Here is a 17,189-nt window from a genome sequence, read left to right as displayed (position 1 = left end):
AAATTACTCCACAACAGTGTGATGTAGACTCTGCCAAAACCTAGTTTGTTATTAGGGTCTGGTCTCATACAAAATGGGAGGGGTTTTAATTAGAGGGTCTCGAGGCTGCAAAAGTGGGTGTTCACGGTGTTGCGCAAGTTCCGTCTGCCATTCAGGAGGCAGTAAAGAAACGTATTCAATGAGAGAGCTGACAGAAGTAATGCAATTCAATAATGTGCTTTGGGTTTGGGGCATGTCATTATAGGAAGTTTTACATCTTGAGAGACAGATGGGAGGACAGCTCCTAGAAGAACCTAAGGCTCTTCATTTTAAAGGCAGCACCCACAACCTGCGCCTGTCAATTCACGATATCGCCCATTCCCTCTGGAAGAGCAAATTGCTGGCTAAATATCAGGTAAGGTTCCCAAGCCGAACAAAAGGTCTGGAGACATCTCTAAGAAAGAGGTCTAAAATTATATGGACATAGGAAATCCCCTTCCTTGAAATTAATCATATGTCATTACTTGTTTCTCCAAAATAGTTTGGGGTTACTTAGGATTTTTGAGAAATATAGACATATTTGAAGGAATACTTTTTAAAAATTCCTCCTTTAAATAAGTGTACTATGTATTTTTAATAAATGAAAGGCTTCCAAATCCATCATTTCAATTAATTTTCATACAAAATGTTCACATCAATGGGTAAAAACAGCTTCGAATGCATTCACAGAAACAACAGAAGGACATTTTTATTCCATGGGACACAAATTAGGCTTCAGCCTTCCTACGCCAGTACCCTTACATTGAAAAATTAGAGCAAGCCCTACTTTGGAGAACTGAAATAGCATGTAAAAGTAAAACCCAAACAGGATATTATTAAATAACAGACAAGAAAATATGGGTCCCAAGTGTCATTTGTATATACCTGGGGGAAAATCACAAGACCCTCAAGGAATTTTCCCCTCCTCCATCCGTCAGCCTGTGCCCTGAGAAAACCTCTTTGATGGGATTGCAAGCCTCATATACAGTCCTAGGAGCGGCAGACATATTTAGAGAGCTGTGAATCCATGTTGATATTTATGCAAATTCAACCCAAACCCCAGCATTGCCGCTGAACTGGTAGCTATTTCCCGATGTAAGTCAATGAACATACTGGAAGACTGAAGGGAAGACATTCTGGCTCCATTCTCTCTCTCATTGGTCAAGTTCCTGCACATGAATGATGGGAAACAAGCCTACTGGTTTGTTAACAATCGTGAGCTTTGATGGAGGTTGCATGCCAGACTCTCTTACTCAGTATACCTCTTCCTTTGCCTTCTTCTTTCCTCTGTGTTGCAATTGCCATAAAATTCTACAAATCTCCCCGTTTTAGAAGTAATTTCCTTTATACAATTATAAGAAAATACTATTTTAATGATAATGATAATATGATATTAGTTAAAGCTAAGCCTGGCTGAATGCTTACCATCTGCTGGACACTCTCTTCATACATTGGTTTATCTCATTTAACCCCAGCAGACCTATGAATGAGAAACTCTTTGTTTACTCTTTTGCAGATAGGAAAACTGAGCAATGGAAAGATTAAGTAACTTGCCCCAGGTTATCAAGTAAACAAAATAAGGAGTTCTCATTTGTACTGGATTTGGCTCCGAAGCCACCGCTTTTTACTGCCATGCTCTCCCATTTTTTATGTGGCAACCTTTTGTTTCCTTTATTGAAAACAGATTCTAGGATAGGCTCTGTAAGGTGGTCTAGACTTTTAGAAAATTAAAGCTTGTTCGATGCTTGGTGCCAAGAACTCTTCTGTGGCAGCTAATTGAGTCTGAAGTTTCCAACTGTAGTGGGTTTTGGCTTCCCCTGTCCTGGGCAGAGAAGGATGTAAGCATGAAAGGGAGCAGCATCAGTGCAGTATCCTTTAGACTTTCTTTGCTTTCCTCCAGAATGTCACAACAGGGATTCTTTTAATGAGCAATGACTGGTGTGTACAAGTTTTATTTTGGGAATTGTATAAACTCTTTTTTTTTTTTTATCATTTACAACGGCTCCTGTTGTAAATTAGAGACATGTGACAGACTGGTTAGGTACATGGATTCTGGAGGCTGACTCCTTAGGTTCAAATCTCAACCCTGCTACTTACTTGCTGTGTGATTCAGGGTAAGTTATTGAACCTCTCTGGGCCTCAAGTTTTTCATGTGATAAGGGGCCAGGATGTACTTAAACATGGGGCTGTTGTGAGGATTAAATGAGGCCACAGATGTGATACTGGGAGTACCTAGCAGCAGACCATCTGAGAGTTATTTTTGGTATTAGTTCTTCAATTGTGGTTAACACTTTTACATCCTTTAGGAAATTCCTTTTTACCATGTCTGGAGTGGGTCTCAAAGAAACCTGCACTGCACCTTCACTCTGGAAAGATTTAGCCTGAACACAGTGGAGCTGGTTTGCAAACTCTGTGTGCGGCAGGTGGAAGGAGAAGGGCAGATCTTCCAGCTCAACTGCACCGTGTCAGAGGTAAGCAGATCCTGTCTGTCTGAAATCAGGGGAGAGGGCGACCCTCAGGAGGAGAGAGGGTGTGGGCTAAAAGGGTATCTCAATATAGGCCATATAGAAGTCCTCAAAAGCATTCTATAGATCCTATTTGTTAATAGAATAATATTTGTCATGAGCAAGGGAAGCTAGCTGCAGAAAAAATATATATTAAGGGATTCTTTTTGAAAAACAAGTCTTAATTTTTATAACATGAATTTTAAGAATTATGTTCTAACTTTTAAAAACAGATCTGAATTTCAAGTAAAGGTTTAATTTAAGGAGCGTGCACATGGAGTAACTTCTCCCCCTGCATCCCTTAGTGTGCCATGTCCCCCATCCTCCATCTGTCTCTCCTCCCTTTCTGCTACTTTCTCAGCAACTCTCCTCCCTTTCCCCTAATCATGTGCTGCTGGGTGGAGTGGAAGAAGGGAGAGGGGCTTCTCTGCTCCCTTTTTCTTCTTGTCTCTTTTTTTCTCCATTCAAAGGAAGAAAGGAGAAATCTCTTGATCTCCTTTCTCATATATCATTCTCTAAATAAAAAAGAGATACACTTTCCTCCGGGGTGGGGGAAATATGCCAGAAATAGAAGTAGAATCTCCATATTTCCCCCCGCCCCCCGGCCATGGCCATCAGCTTTGCCTTCCTTTGCTGTGATCTTCACACACTTAGGCTAGCCATTTCCCTCTGTCCATATTACAGAAATAATAGTGATCACTGCTATTTAAAACTTCTTCTTAAGGAAAGAGGAAGTGCCCACGACCTTCCTTATCTGTTACCTTGGATCCAAAGCCTTGAAAAGTGATAACCCTTCACACGGGAGGAACAAAGGGAAGAGAATAAGCCAAATGGGCAGAAGGCAGCCTCTTTGGGGCCTCATGGAGCTCAAGCCCCGTGCTGCGTGCTAAGCCACAAAGCACAAGATTGTCATATGTGAAAACGACAGCGGGCCAGTATATGATTTAAAATACTACCTCTCCCTCATTGTGTCATGCACAGTGACGAATGAAATATCAACATGTTCAGCGTGTCTCGCTCCACATGTATTTAAAGACCATCTTCCTTAGCAAACTGAGAGGGGAGAACAGCGCGTCAGCTTTCACGACACTCCATCCTTCTTTCCCACAACCTGCCGAGGTGCGGTCATCATTTCCTCCTGTAGTTTCATGAGACTTTTGACTCATAAACAACTTTAGTCACAGCCCCCGGTGACATTCATAAGGAATGATCTCGGTGTCAGGGTGCCATGGCAACCGCCAGGCCTTCGGATGCGCAGCCCTATCTCCCAGGCACACAGAACCACCCCTGCTGGCTCGGGAGGGTGTTTTCACTTTCCAGGCCCAGCAGGTCTGCAAAGTTCAATAACCACTCAGCTTCAGTGACAACAAAGGCTGCGGAATTTTGGAGGGGGGTGAGGAGGTCTGGTCCTTTGATGCTTGCTTTCTGTTCCGCATGAACATTGGCTGTGTGTTAAAAAGGTGGATCAGATGCAGCCACAAATGAAAGAGAGCTGTTCTGTGCTCTCCCCCGCCAGGGCTGCCACCTCCCTTCAGAAAAAGGACAGTTTTGCATACTGTGATCACAATTTAAGGGCTTGCTTTCTTGTGGCAACATAGAGGAAAGATTACTTCTTTTGCAACGTGGCCTCAGTCTGCTCAAAGAGACCAGCCTTCAGTCATGTCGGAGGCATTTGCCCATGTGTGACAGACAAGCATATTTAACTGAGGGCGGGGAAGAAGTGAGCGGAGTCACGATGACTTTGGGGATTAAGGGGCACTCTGCGGCTTTTCCTTCTGGGTCACTGAATCCCACTGTTGTGCTTAGCATTTGAATGGGAATGCTGGGTGCGCAGAGGAGGGAGTGTGGATGGGGGTACTGACATTGGAGAGGAAGCCTCTGCACTGAAGAACAATGGACTCTGGAGAGTTCTGCGACCCAGATCCTCATCAAAACCTCCAAGAAAGGGTACAAGATGATTGACAAACCATAAACAAGTAGAGAAAAGGCTCCATTTGTGGTTTCTTTCTTCTGAACAGGGCTCCTTCCTAGGGTCACGGGGCAAGATGGCAGTGAGGCTGGGGTTCCCATTCCAATGTCCCATCTCTCAGGAATGAGCTGACTTGCCAGAAATACGCTGCCCCTCCCTCCAGCCACCCACCAACCAACGCACTCACCAGCTGTCATTTATATAGCCACACAGCCCTTGGCCTGTCCTGTCAAGTCAGAGGACCTGTTGCCCACCCCAGAGACCAGGCTGTGCGTGACATCTACTCTGATTATTTCAAGGGCCAGCCAGTTGTCTCTGGGTGATTTAGCCAGGGATTCCTTAACTAGAGACAAAGGTTTTAATTTCACAGAGATGAAGTTTAAGAAGGAAAATGTCTGGAAGACTAACTGTATTGGCACAAACAAATGTCCAAATGTAAAAGACGATAAAAGATTTTTTTTTCTTTTTTTTGTTTGTTTCATAGAAAAGTGCAGAGAGAGTAACCAGGAAGCTACTCATTATCTCCAAAAGAAAACATGGTACAGAGGACAGATAAATTTATAGTTTTTTTCACATCTGTTTTTTTTTCAGTTATAGGCAGACATCCATCATGGGAAATTCCCATGACAGTTCCATGGAGATAGGGCCAATGACTTAATCCTTTCTTGCCTCAGTTTCCCCATGTGTAAATTGGTATAGAATATTATCTTGGGCTTGTGTGGGAATTAAATGGGAGAATGTTAGTAGGTGTTCTAAACAGAACTTGGCCCAGAGCACATGCTTAATCTATGTTCACCATTTTCACTGGTGCCATTAATGCCATAAGAATAACAGGGCTTTTGAGTCAACTTTGCTACTTCAATCTGTGGAGTCTGTCATCAATTGAGGTTTCAGATTTTCTTTCTATCAAAATAAGCACAAAAATAAAACTCAGATACTATGTAAATAAATAAATGAAAACTAAATATAAATAAACGAAAATTAGCTCCCAGAGAAAAGAAGGTAGCATGTATCCCCAAGTTAGTTTATTACAACGTTGCTTTAGTTGACGGCTCTGAACCCTGAAAAAAGGTGCAGTGTTAGGAGGCAGTATTAGTCATCTACTTTTATTTATTTATTTTTTTTTGAGATGGAGTCTTGCTCTGTGGCCCAGGCTGGAGTGCAGTGGCGTGATCTCGGCTCACTGCAACCTCCGCCTCCTGGGTTCAAGCAATTCTCCTGCCTCAGTCTCCCGAGTGGCTGGGATTACAGGCGTGTGCCACCACACATGGTTCATTTTTGTGTTGATAGTAGAGACAGGGTTTCACCACGTTGGCCAGGCTGGTCTCAAACTCCTGACCTCAGGTCATCCACCCACCTCGGCCTCCCAAAGTGCTGGATTTATAGGTGTGAGCAACCGTGCTCGTCCTCATCTACTTTAATAATAGATTTATAGGTAATAAAAGCAATTATAAGTTTTATATTTGCTAGATCTTATAACCTCATGTCGTGATGCATAGCACTTTTGTATACACAAATATATATTTAAAATAAATGTACAAAGTAATATCACTCCGCTATAGCCATTTCATCTGTTTACATCTTCTGCTTTCCATAACCTGCTCAAAATGACCATTGGGAAAATCTAGTTTTTCTAAGTGACTTTAGGAAAAGTCCAAATGTCAAAATAAAAATTTGTTTCAGGACTGTGGAGTCCTGAATATGTGTGTCATCACTCATAGCAGCTGTTTGACTAATGTTGAAAAATCATATGTTTACATAAGGAAATCATAACATCAAAGACTGATGGTACCGATATTATAAATGATCATTGAGATAAGCATTCTGTGACCATGAACTCTACTTTTACCTAGAAGTAAAGGAATAACTAATAGCAACTAAAATTACTAGATGAAATGTAAATGTATAAATGTGTTTTACTTTTACCTTCAAGGCTGTTGTCAGCCATTTGATAAGAGAGACAAAGAAATGATGCCCTATTGAGCTTGTTTCATCTACACAGAAATAAATAGGCTGAGTAGCCAGGGATAGACAGCTCAGGATTTTAATGCCCACATGAATTGCTGATAGTTCTTTATCCACAAGAAAATGGGGACAACATGAATATGTGAGCAGGCCCTCCCAAGATCCATGCCTATCTTCAACTGGCCTCTCATTTCAGGATTTAACTTCCACATTTAGTTGGAAGGCAGCTGTATGGGTGGGCTCCTATCAGGCGCTGGCTTCATCTTCTTTCTGTACTAAGGACAAATATTTTCTCTCATTTCAACAAACATTAATTGAGTAGCCTCTGTGTGTGGGGCACAGTGTTATCATAGAGGTCTGAGGGTGATATACTCTCACCAATAAGAAATGTGAGAAATAAAAGGCAGTAACCTACAGATACAGCCAATGTGCACAGAGCAGACTGTGAGGAGCACAGAGGAGCTGGGAGGTGCCAAGGAGACCTCCAGGCCTGACGCCTAGGGTAGGTTTGCCCCGGGAGCCCCAGGACACAGGACTTTTGAACCAGGCTTTGAGGACTTTGCTGGACAGAGATCAAAGAAAGGGCAGAATAACTGTTAGAGGTTCATCCCTAGGAATGGCAGGAGAAATAATGAGTGGTGCTCAGACTCTAAAGAGCGTATGAGTCAGGTCAAGTCATGGCAAGGACGGGGCAACCTGAGATCAGATAATGAAGTGGTGGAAGCACAAGTGGACAGCCCTACTCCGTGTCCGGCTGCACTCTGCACTTCACATGGTCACCTTGCAGCCTCCTACCAACCAACCAGAAAAGTCATACAAAGATCTCTCACTGGGCCAGGTGTGGTGGCTCACACACCTGTAATCCCAGGACTTTGGAAGGCTGAGCTAGGAGGATCACTTGAGCCCAGGAGTTTGAGACCAGCCTGGAAAACACAGTGAGACCCCATCTCTTAAAAAAATGCAAATTAGCCCAGTGCGATGGTGCACACCGATAGTCTCAGCTATTTGGGAGACTGAGGTGGGAGGATCGCTTGGACCCAAGAATTCAAGGCTGCAGTGAGCTATGATCACACCACGGCACTCCAGCCTGGGTGACGAAGAAGTGTTAAATGCCCCTCCTACCACATGAAGACCCTGTCTCTAAATATATATATATATATATGTATATATACACACACACACACATTTCACTGCTTGATTAAGAGTTGGACTTCATGTGGTAGGAGGGGCATTTAACACTTCTTAATGAGAGAATAAGAGGGAGAGAAAGAGAAATATTGCCGTTCATCAGTGTGGCACTTTAGGAAGGTTAGTTGGGCAGAAGTATGGGATGGATCACAGGTAAGCAGCGGGGAGGTACTAAGGCCAACAGTACAAAGGCTCTCTGGGGACACAAGACAGCACTACAAAACAAGGCCCTCCCTTGTGCAGACTTTAACCTTCCACTGCCACCCAGGGATGATCAAGGTGCTGGTGTATTAAGGAATATGGCAGGTCTCCTTTTAGGCCCTATTGTCATTATCCAGAAAAGAAGCAAGCAGGACCACGATGTGGGCGATGACACTAAACTGTGGAAGTAGCATGTGATTTTTCTTTGAAACCAGAGAGTTCCCTGATTGCTCTTACAGAATATACGACAGGGTTGTGGCACACCTGTTTGGTCGCCGCACAGCACAAACCCCTTACAGGAGGGTGAGCACACAGATGGGCAGGAGCAGGAACCGGGGCGAGCACTTTTGGGCTCTGGCCCCACAGCAGCATCTAAGGGTGGGTATCTGCGACTTCTGAAGCCCAAGTGGGCATGTGTTACGGTGTGCTCCTTTAGCTTTGCCATCTGCAGATGGCTTGTGTGTTAATCAGCTGAATGGGCCCTCTGCATTATTGCAAGGGCAGGGGGCCAGTGTGACAGCCTTCTGCATCCTGAGCTCTTGCCCAGTGTCCTGAAAGAATCGGATCACATGTGGGCTTGAAAGATGAGTGCAAGGTTTTATTGAGTGGTGGAGGTGGTTCTCAGCAGGATGGGTGGGGAGCCAGGAGGGGAGACGGAGTAGGAAGGTGATCTTCCCCTAGAGTCAGGCCACCCAGCAGCCAGACCCTTCTCCGACTGCCCCCGCTGAAGTCCCCTTAGCATCCAGACATCCCTCCTCTTCTCTCTTTCTCTGCCATGTCATTCCACTATCGCTGCCCTGCTGGTCTGTGTGCCTCCTCATCTCCTTACTTGCGGGTCTCATCTGGAGCTTGGGGTTTGGGGTTTATACGGGGGCAGGATAGGGGGCATGGTAGGCCAAAAGGCAATGTTTTGGGCACGAAAACAGAAATGCCTGTCCTCATTTAGGGCTTCAGGTCTTCAGGCTTGAGGGTGGGGCCTTTGCTGGGAACCGCTGTCTTCTACTTAGTACTTCCCTGTCTCCTGTCCGTATCATCTTCACTTCCACACTCCACTCCATCTAAACATCATTCTATGCCTAATAAAGGCATTGGTGCATTTAGTCCAGATGTCCCGAACATAAATCCATTGATAAACATGACACATGCCCTCAGATCACTTATGGTCACCTTTCTTTAAGCCCTATTCCCCTAGAGGTCAGGAGCCCTCTTTCCTCGTTGCCTTGGAAAGAACCCTGTGCCTGATGGGGGAAAGAGCTGTGGGTCAAGATCCTCATTCAGAGCCTCCGACTCCCATCTGTTCATGCCACAGTCTTTTAAACCCTGGTATGTGCTGGAGCTAACACAAAAGAGCCAGTGGAATGCTTGGAGCCTCAGTTTGCCAAGCTTTGGGTTTTGAGGACAAATATCATGATCATAGCCAACATCACTGTGTATACCATGGCAAAAGAATTCAAATGCCCTCCACACCCCCGGATTGACCCTGTTCCATGGGATTGCATAAGCCTAGAAGTGAGTACTTGCTGCTGATCCCAGAACGTGGAACATACTGCTAGTCAACACGGGCACACAGGCAATTGCAACCCCACCGCCTGCAGTGCCAGCGCATTCACGGCTGGGGAGGCCACTGAAGCAGTGCAGGGCAGCATTTGGGGGGCTCTGGGTGATGGTGGTGTTGAGCCCCTGAGCTGAGTGCTCAGCAGGAACCAAACACTTCATGATGGCTGAAACTGGGTGTGGCCGGTTCATCCTCCGGCAACTAGTAAGGCACACCAACAAGTTACCTGCTTTAAAAAGAGAGAGATGGCATTTATAGTAGATTAAGTAGATTTTCTTTTATTGCTTTAATAGTTCCCAGGCAACATTTGCTTTTGCTTTTCCAACCAGCAGAAGTGATCAGAAAATGATTAGAATTTCTCCTGCAGATGAAATTCAGATTTTGCATTTGTGCTGTTTTATGAGCTGAGACTATCTTAAGAGCCAATTTATGGTTTTCTCTACTAAAATTAGATTTTAAAAAAATAAGGATATACAGCAATTGGAGGACGCCATTAACGACTTGCCTTAAGGCAATAATATACTGTGTTTACCATTTTCTTTTATAAAAAATTAGCCTTAAATTGATATCATTTAGAGGAGAGTTGTGTTCCATTTCATTCAACAAAAGCAGAACTGAGAAATCTTCTGTGGAGTTAAGAGGGAGAACTACTGGGGCATTTGCCCAGGACATTCCCCTCAAGGTCAGGCCATTTCCAGAAGCCTTGAATCTCAGATCTATTCATTCCCAAAGCACTGCCCTTTTGAGCATTTTCCTCTCCTGAAATTTAAACCTTTAGAAGCTCTGATATTCCCTCTCTTCTCTCTCAGCCTGGAGAATCCCATTAGTAAAGCTGTTATCGAATCACACCAGAACTTTCCATCCAGCCCAGTCCTCACCAAACAGCCATAAATCTGCGGCTATGCAAAGTTAGCTCAAAATATATGTACCTCTTTCTCGGAGCCAGGTTACATCTAGTGAGGCACAACTTTCAGGCTAAGAAGAAGCCATTCTTCTGAAGAAGAACAGCACTCATTCTTTTCTTATCGCTCAAAGCAAGGCATTATGTTGATTGGTTCAATAGAGATTGCTTTTGTCTTCAGAAATAATGCTGTGTTGTTTCTGTCCCTGAACTACAGGAACCCACTGGCATCGATTTGCCGCTGCTGGATCCTGCGAACACCATCACCACGGTCACGGGGCCCAGTGCTTTCAGCATCCCTCTCCCTATCCGGCAGAAGCTCTGTAGCAGCCTGGATGCCCCCCAGACGAGAGGCCATGACTGGAGGATGCTGGCCCATAAGCTGAACCTGGACAGGTGGGTGTGGTCAGGCCCCAAGGCTAGCTTCTTTCTGTTAGTGCTCTCCAGGACCAATAACTATTAGACATAGGGTAGCATTCATTTTTTTTCCCCATCCACACATCTATTTAGTTTTTCATTTTGCAAATATGCATTAAGCTCCATCCTTGTACCTTGCACTGCAGGCTTGCAAAGAGTGCTAAGAGACATTCTGAGCTTATTTGGCATTGGTAAGTATCAAGTTTCATGATCCACTTTGCAAAGCTGGTGGGCTAAATTCCCCAAATCATACAACCATTCACTACCGCAATTATTGCTCCTCCCCTGCAGTTGAGCGGGACCTAATGTTTGATGAATAATTAGCAAGCTAACACCGCCTCGAGATTAAGTTATAAAGAGACTTCTGGAGCCTCTACTTTGTGGAATGTCACCGTCACTACCAAACAAAACATGTGACATGACCTGTCAAAGAGTATCCAAGCCTGGACTAGAAAGAAAACATAAGTCTCTTGATTTCCTATTTAGAATATGACCCATAGACATCTCGTCTCTTAAATTATCTTACTCAGAGCTGAGGTTCACAAAGTTCAACATCACGTCTCCTGTCTGGGGCTGACCTAATTAAGCATGGGCTAGTTATTTAGGATGGCTCACTGTCAACCACAATGGGACCAGGATACTTAAAGACAAGTAGAGAGACAGAAAAGTTTAGCTGAGGAAAAATAGATATGTAAGTCACACCGTTGAGCACATTTCTCTTTCCCAATTACAGGTACTTGAATTACTTTGCCACCAAATCCAGCCCAACTGGCGTAATCCTGGATCTTTGGGAAGCACAGAACTTCCCAGATGGAAACCTGAGCATGCTGGCAGCTGTCTTGGAAGAAATGGGAAGACATGAAACAGTGGTGTCCTTAGCAGCAGAAGGGCAGTATTAACCACCATCCTGGAAGGGGAAATGAAGGACAAAAATGCACAGGGAGTCTGTGGCCGTCCAGGGGAATCACAGCGGAGGAGGAAATCCAGACGAGACCAATGCGCTTCACAGGCAAGACTGCAGCAGGAGCCAGAAGGAAAACAGATACAACTGCCAATGTACATGCCCACTTTACTCGGACATCATCACGGGAGTTAAGAAAAATTGTGTAAATTTGTACCTTGAATTTAGCTATCAACCTAATTTTCCTCTTAGTTGGGCTGTATGCTGTGTGGTACAGGATCTTACAGTTTCCTAGGAAACGCTTTTTATTGCTATCCAGATATATGGATAAACTTTCTTAACAAACCCAATTTCTACAAATGTTGTTTACATCAAATTGGACAGGGATGCAGACACTGTCCATGGCTCGTTCTATTTTTGTTCAAATCATTTGAAGTTGAAGCTGTGGACGGTTTGTTGTGTCTATTTCAGATTAGTAATTTACAGAGAAATCAGACTTTTGCTACAAATCGTGTGCATCAAGTGTCTCAGATAATCCTCCCATCAGTGTTCTGTTTCTAGAACTTGTAGAACCAGTGTTATTGTTTGTATCAGGGAAGTGGAGAATCTAAGTGTAAAAAAGAAATAACTAAGACTCCTATTCCTTGGAGGGACCTTCTGGTGCCCTTTGGGAATAAAACTGTAGCATTGCAGGGAAGACAGTGATTCATGTTTAACCCCACAAACAAGCATTTTTTTACAACGTGTGTTTGTAATATGCAATATGAAGTGTTTTTTTTTAAAAAAAAGGTATTATTATTATTATTGATGAGTATTTACAGGTATTCTAGTAAAAGGATTTTTTTTTAACTTCTATTTTTGTTAGTGGTACTGTTAGTATTTGGGTATTGACTAGACCTGCCCCACCTTTTCACGTATCAAGGTGGGTGTGGTCATCAGTTTAATTCAACATGCATAGCTTCCTTGACCTTTTACCTTTCTTTCCCTCATTCCGCCCCAGAAAGGTGATAAATGCTCACTGGCTTTGTCAGTCTGTTCCTTCAGCTTGCTCAGGCAGGGTCTTTCTCCTCTGAGTCTTATGATGAGATGTGTTCTCTATGAACTTCTCTTACTATTGCCATTGTGTGGCCCCACGTCGACTCCCTATGGTGCTCTACTTTAGAGGCAGTGTGGTTGGAGGAATGGACTCTGAACTGGAGATCAGGAAACCAGTTCTCATGTGAGTCTGTCACTGTCTCGTTGTGCCACCTTGAAAGTCATTTAACCACACTGGACCTCAGTGTCCTCACTAGAAAGTGAAGGGGTGGGATTAGATCATCTCCACATTCTGAAATGCTCAACTTCCACCATGATGCCTCCAGTCTCACTCATCTGTCTGAAGACCACAATGGACTCTGACCAAGATCATTCAAAATAATCAGCTGGTCTTTTGCCCAGGCTATGTTATGCCTTTCAAATAGTTCTGACATGGAAGATGATTATTCTAACCTGCATTATGTTTGTTTGGCTTGAGTCACTCTGCATCATTGCATTATGCTGTTCACTGAGAGATGACATCCCTTTAGTACCATTTTCTTAGCCTCTCTTGAGACCCCCCTGCCCCCAGCCTTCCTGACTGGTTGCAAATTCTGTTTTACTATTGTCTTGGCATCTTGATATCTAGACCACTCCTACAAGTTTATCTGGCAGTAGGAACTTGGTGCATTTTTTCTACACCCCCAAACCCCACCCAACCCCACCCTGAATCTTTGCTGTCATAATATTCAGTAGCATTTATAAAGACTGTCTAGTTAGCTCTTTAAAAACTGTTGTCCTGCAAAATGTTAGTCAACACACTAGTTTGTGGAAACTAACTATTATGTTTCCTTGGGACCATCACAAGCTCTTTAACACAAGGACTCAATTCATTCAGCAGGTGGGGATTAAAGAATCAAAGCCCAGTAGCAAAACCAAAACTGAACAAGCAGACATGTGTATGAATCAGAACCTTTAGAACATGACTGGTTTATTTTTAGGCTGGAGGCACACAAGTTGCTGAACAGATTTGAATTATACATGTTCTTCCATCTTTCCATGTTTCTGCTCCTATTTTGGTAGCATCTTGATATTGATGCCTCTGCCATCCTCATCCCCGAGGAACTGCTGATACCTTGCTATGGAGCCTCTTCTTTCATGCTTTTTATTCCTTATCTTCTGTTTTGGACATATATTCTATAAAACCTCTCTCAGCCCACCCCCGCATTAGGATTTCCATATTTAAAATATTTGTACACTGACTGGGGAAGGGAGAGATTGCACTAGTAAACAAGTTCAGTGGATAATGTTTGTAGCAATGAGTAAAACTGTATTCTAAATTAAAAATCAAATATATACACCCACAGTTATACACATACATTTTTTAAAAGGAGGAGGAGGAAAGAGAGCTATTGTCCATTCCTACATTTTGAAATAAACTTCTCAAGATTACTCATCAATACCGGGGTTGTGGAATCATCTAGGGAACTCAAGAACTAGAATTATCTGAACTGAATGCTGAAACTTCTATGCCTAGTGAAAATGAGAGGGGAGCAGCTATGTAGCTATGAAGATGACTCAATTCCATAACTGTTACTAAAATCTTTGACTAAAAAGTCACCAACAACACAGAAATAACACAAACAGGAACTGTTTTACTTAAAGTCATTGAGAACCCTTGGGGTTCACTTCAGATGCTTGTTTTTTGGTTCAACCTCCCACCACCAGACAAAGGAAAAGCGACTGATTTCTTGTGTGTGGTACTCATCTGCCAGTCATAGAATTCTTAATGTTTCCTATCAAGTGAATGACAACTTCCATACATACACTATTTATACCAAATAATTTTCACTACAAATTCTGATTTCCTTCTCTTTTGGAGTAAAGTAATAGCTGTTAGATTGCTTTCAAACTTAGAAGGTCCAGCTATAACAGTCATTTCATAGGAAGCCACTTCATCAACTATTCTGATAGGTCCTGCTTCTTTCTACACCGCTGGAAAGGCAAGTTTGGCTGGCTTCATTTGGATAGAAAAAACTATCATTTGTGCATGCTGCCATCTAGTGGTGTGCAACACAATCTAACCTGAGTTTAATATTCACTAGAATGTGTTTGACAAAGGGAATGAAAAGCTGTAGAGTTCAAGGACCTTTATGACAAACAGATGTGGGAACATTTTCACTTCAAATTAACAATTTTCTTATTCTCACTTGTTTTTCATTTGCATCACCTAGCTCAAAATTAGGTTATTGTGAACCTAGTACATCAACTCATTCATACACAACACATCTTAAGTTGCTTCTTGTAACAGAACTATGTAAAATCTATATAAAACAGTCTTTGCAGAGTTATCATTGTTATCATTTATGGTTTTCATTGGGGTTTGTATACTTTGAATCTCCTTAATGTTTATCTTTGGAAATGTAAGAAGTATCTGCTTAGAAAGAAATGTCTTATATATGCAAATGGAATACTATGTCTGGGGAAGAGAAAATTGGGGTTGTTAATCAAAGGGAAGAAAGCAGTTTCTTTTCTCCTGAATTTGAGAATCCAAAGGCAGAGGTTCCATCCTGTTTTTATTTTCTTCTTATCTCACTCATTCAAGTTTCCTTAATGTATCTGGAAGGAATAGAAAAGTTGGATTCAGAATTGACAGCTGGCATGGTGACGACATACCTGTGTAACACCAAGGTACTCACAGCTAACAGCTGTTTCACAAACGGCATCTTCCAAATGAATAGTCGTCAGCTGTGCTACGCAGCAAACCCCCCATCCTGCTGTGAGCAAGTTAGGCTCTTCAAAAACTGGACAACAACTTTTTAGGTGAGGTGTTCAATATCAAACTGCATCATCAGCCATTTTCATATATACCATTTTAGAGATTTAAATCTCTCAACTATCAAAAAGTAGAGCAATTTTTAGGAGAAAAAAAATCGTGGGGACTGAGTTCAGGACACTCTGAAATTGTGCGACCAGTGATTTTTTTTAAGGTATTTTTTCCTACAAGTAAGATATCCTAAAAGTCAATGTTTTGAGGGTGGAATCAAGACTTTTCACTTCTCCTGGAGAAGAGCAACAAGGCTCTTGTCTCATGTGTCCTTCTGTGTGTCTCTGTCAGCATCACAGCAGCTGTGCTCTTGGTCTGCTTACTCCTCTGTAATCCACGGATGCAGAATGGAGTTAATAAGGTGATCACCATCTCCCCAGAATTCACAGGCCTCTGTCTCTGTAAGGTCTGCCCCTATGGGGCCAGGAAAATATGAACCTATATAAGGACCTGCAAGAGAGCGTAAAGAAGGTAGAAAAGGTTTACTTGTTGGGTTTTCAAGCCTTCAAGTTGAATGAGTCTTAGCTTTTGCTTGGCAGTTGTTCTGGACAAGTCATCAGTTTCATGTGGAGAACTCAGTGCAAGCCCAAGGCTAACGAACGAGAGGGGCCCATGGAAACACAGCTGAAATGAAATGGGGCTTCATCCATCTTCTTTGAGAATGGAAGAGCTTTTGTGAAGCAGAACACCATTGCTCAAGATAATGGTTGATGAGCATTAGATTTTATAGATCTAATAAGGAAAATATTTTATTATCTCAAGTTAACAAAACATTTTTTTATCTTTCGAGTGCCTCATAGGACCAACTATTACTCTTTGGTTTTTATTTTTCTTTTTGTATTATTTTTATATATTCTTTAATCTTGCTGAGCTAATGTTGACTGAAATCTTTAGAACTTTGCCTCTGTGCAATGAAGTAACGTTTCTCTACCCTAAGAGATCTATTTGTATAATCTCTGGCTGTAATGATCACTTTGGAAGATTTCCTTTGCATCTCTAATTATTTCTTTTTAATGGAATAAGGCATAAGGGGGAATAAATATATTGTAACCAATGTTATGTAAACCCATATCCATACAGGCCAAGGAAGCCAAATGAAGTCATTAATATTTCCAGAATTCTAGTGTGAAAAACCTATTATTTTCGAAAGGTGGGGAGATGACTTTGTGTAGCACTGGGTGGGTTTTCTCTGCAGACTAAGTCTAGCAATGAGCTTCCAGATCCTTTAGTTTTATCAGCCTTGTGCTTACACCATTTTCATAAATGCTACTTTAACAGCCTGTCTTCATAAGAGTTCATGGTTCCTAGGTTTTCCTGTCACCTCATTGTATTGCTCTGTGGTAGGATATTAACGGGCTCATTCAACAAATGTAATGTGTGCCTCAGACCTATTTAGCATGGTTAGGGGGCATCAGCAGGGCAAACCAACAGGTACTCTGCAAGTGTACTGGCACACCAAGCCCAGCAATTATTAGCAGCTCTTCATAAGCCTGCTGTCTACTCAGACGCTTGCCTACTGAAGGGACCTGTCCAGTGATCTTCTGGAATCCCTGGTTGGGAATCTCTGCAGAATATCATGAGAGTTGTGGCCCAACTAGCTTCTAAGTAGAAATAAGGAAGCTGCCCTGAGATATCGTCAGCTGCCCACCTACCATAGTGTTTGCTACTCAATACCAGCCTTTTAACATACCATTTCAGATCTGTCCTTCAACAAAAATATAAATTGCAA

General features: G+C 42.7%; 1 protein-coding gene across 2 annotated transcripts in view; it reads left to right on the top strand.

The window, feature by feature from the left end:
• UNC5C (unc-5 netrin receptor C) overlaps positions 1-15,422 on the top strand; it is a 383,755-nt gene extending 368,333 nt beyond the window's left edge. For both annotated transcript variants that reach the window (XM_007999311.3, XM_007999310.3), the window contains 4 exons: positions 245-394; positions 2,325-2,489; positions 10,519-10,697; positions 11,452-15,422. In XM_007999311.3, coding sequence (XP_007997502.2) covers positions 245-394; positions 2,325-2,489; positions 10,519-10,697; positions 11,452-11,617 — 660 coding nt within the window. In that variant the 3' untranslated portion in view covers positions 11,618-15,422. The remainder of the gene's footprint in view (positions 1-244; positions 395-2,324; positions 2,490-10,518; positions 10,698-11,451) is intronic.
• The last annotated feature ends 1,767 nt before the right edge of the window (positions 15,423-17,189 follow it).

Source organism: Chlorocebus sabaeus, chromosome 7, assembly GCF_047675955.1.
Source record: "Chlorocebus sabaeus isolate Y175 chromosome 7, mChlSab1.0.hap1, whole genome shotgun sequence".
Classification (NCBI taxonomy): domain Eukaryota; kingdom Metazoa; phylum Chordata; class Mammalia; order Primates; family Cercopithecidae; genus Chlorocebus; species Chlorocebus sabaeus.
The sequence above is the reverse complement of the archived record's forward strand: the minus strand, read 5'-3'. Positions and strand labels throughout refer to the sequence as shown.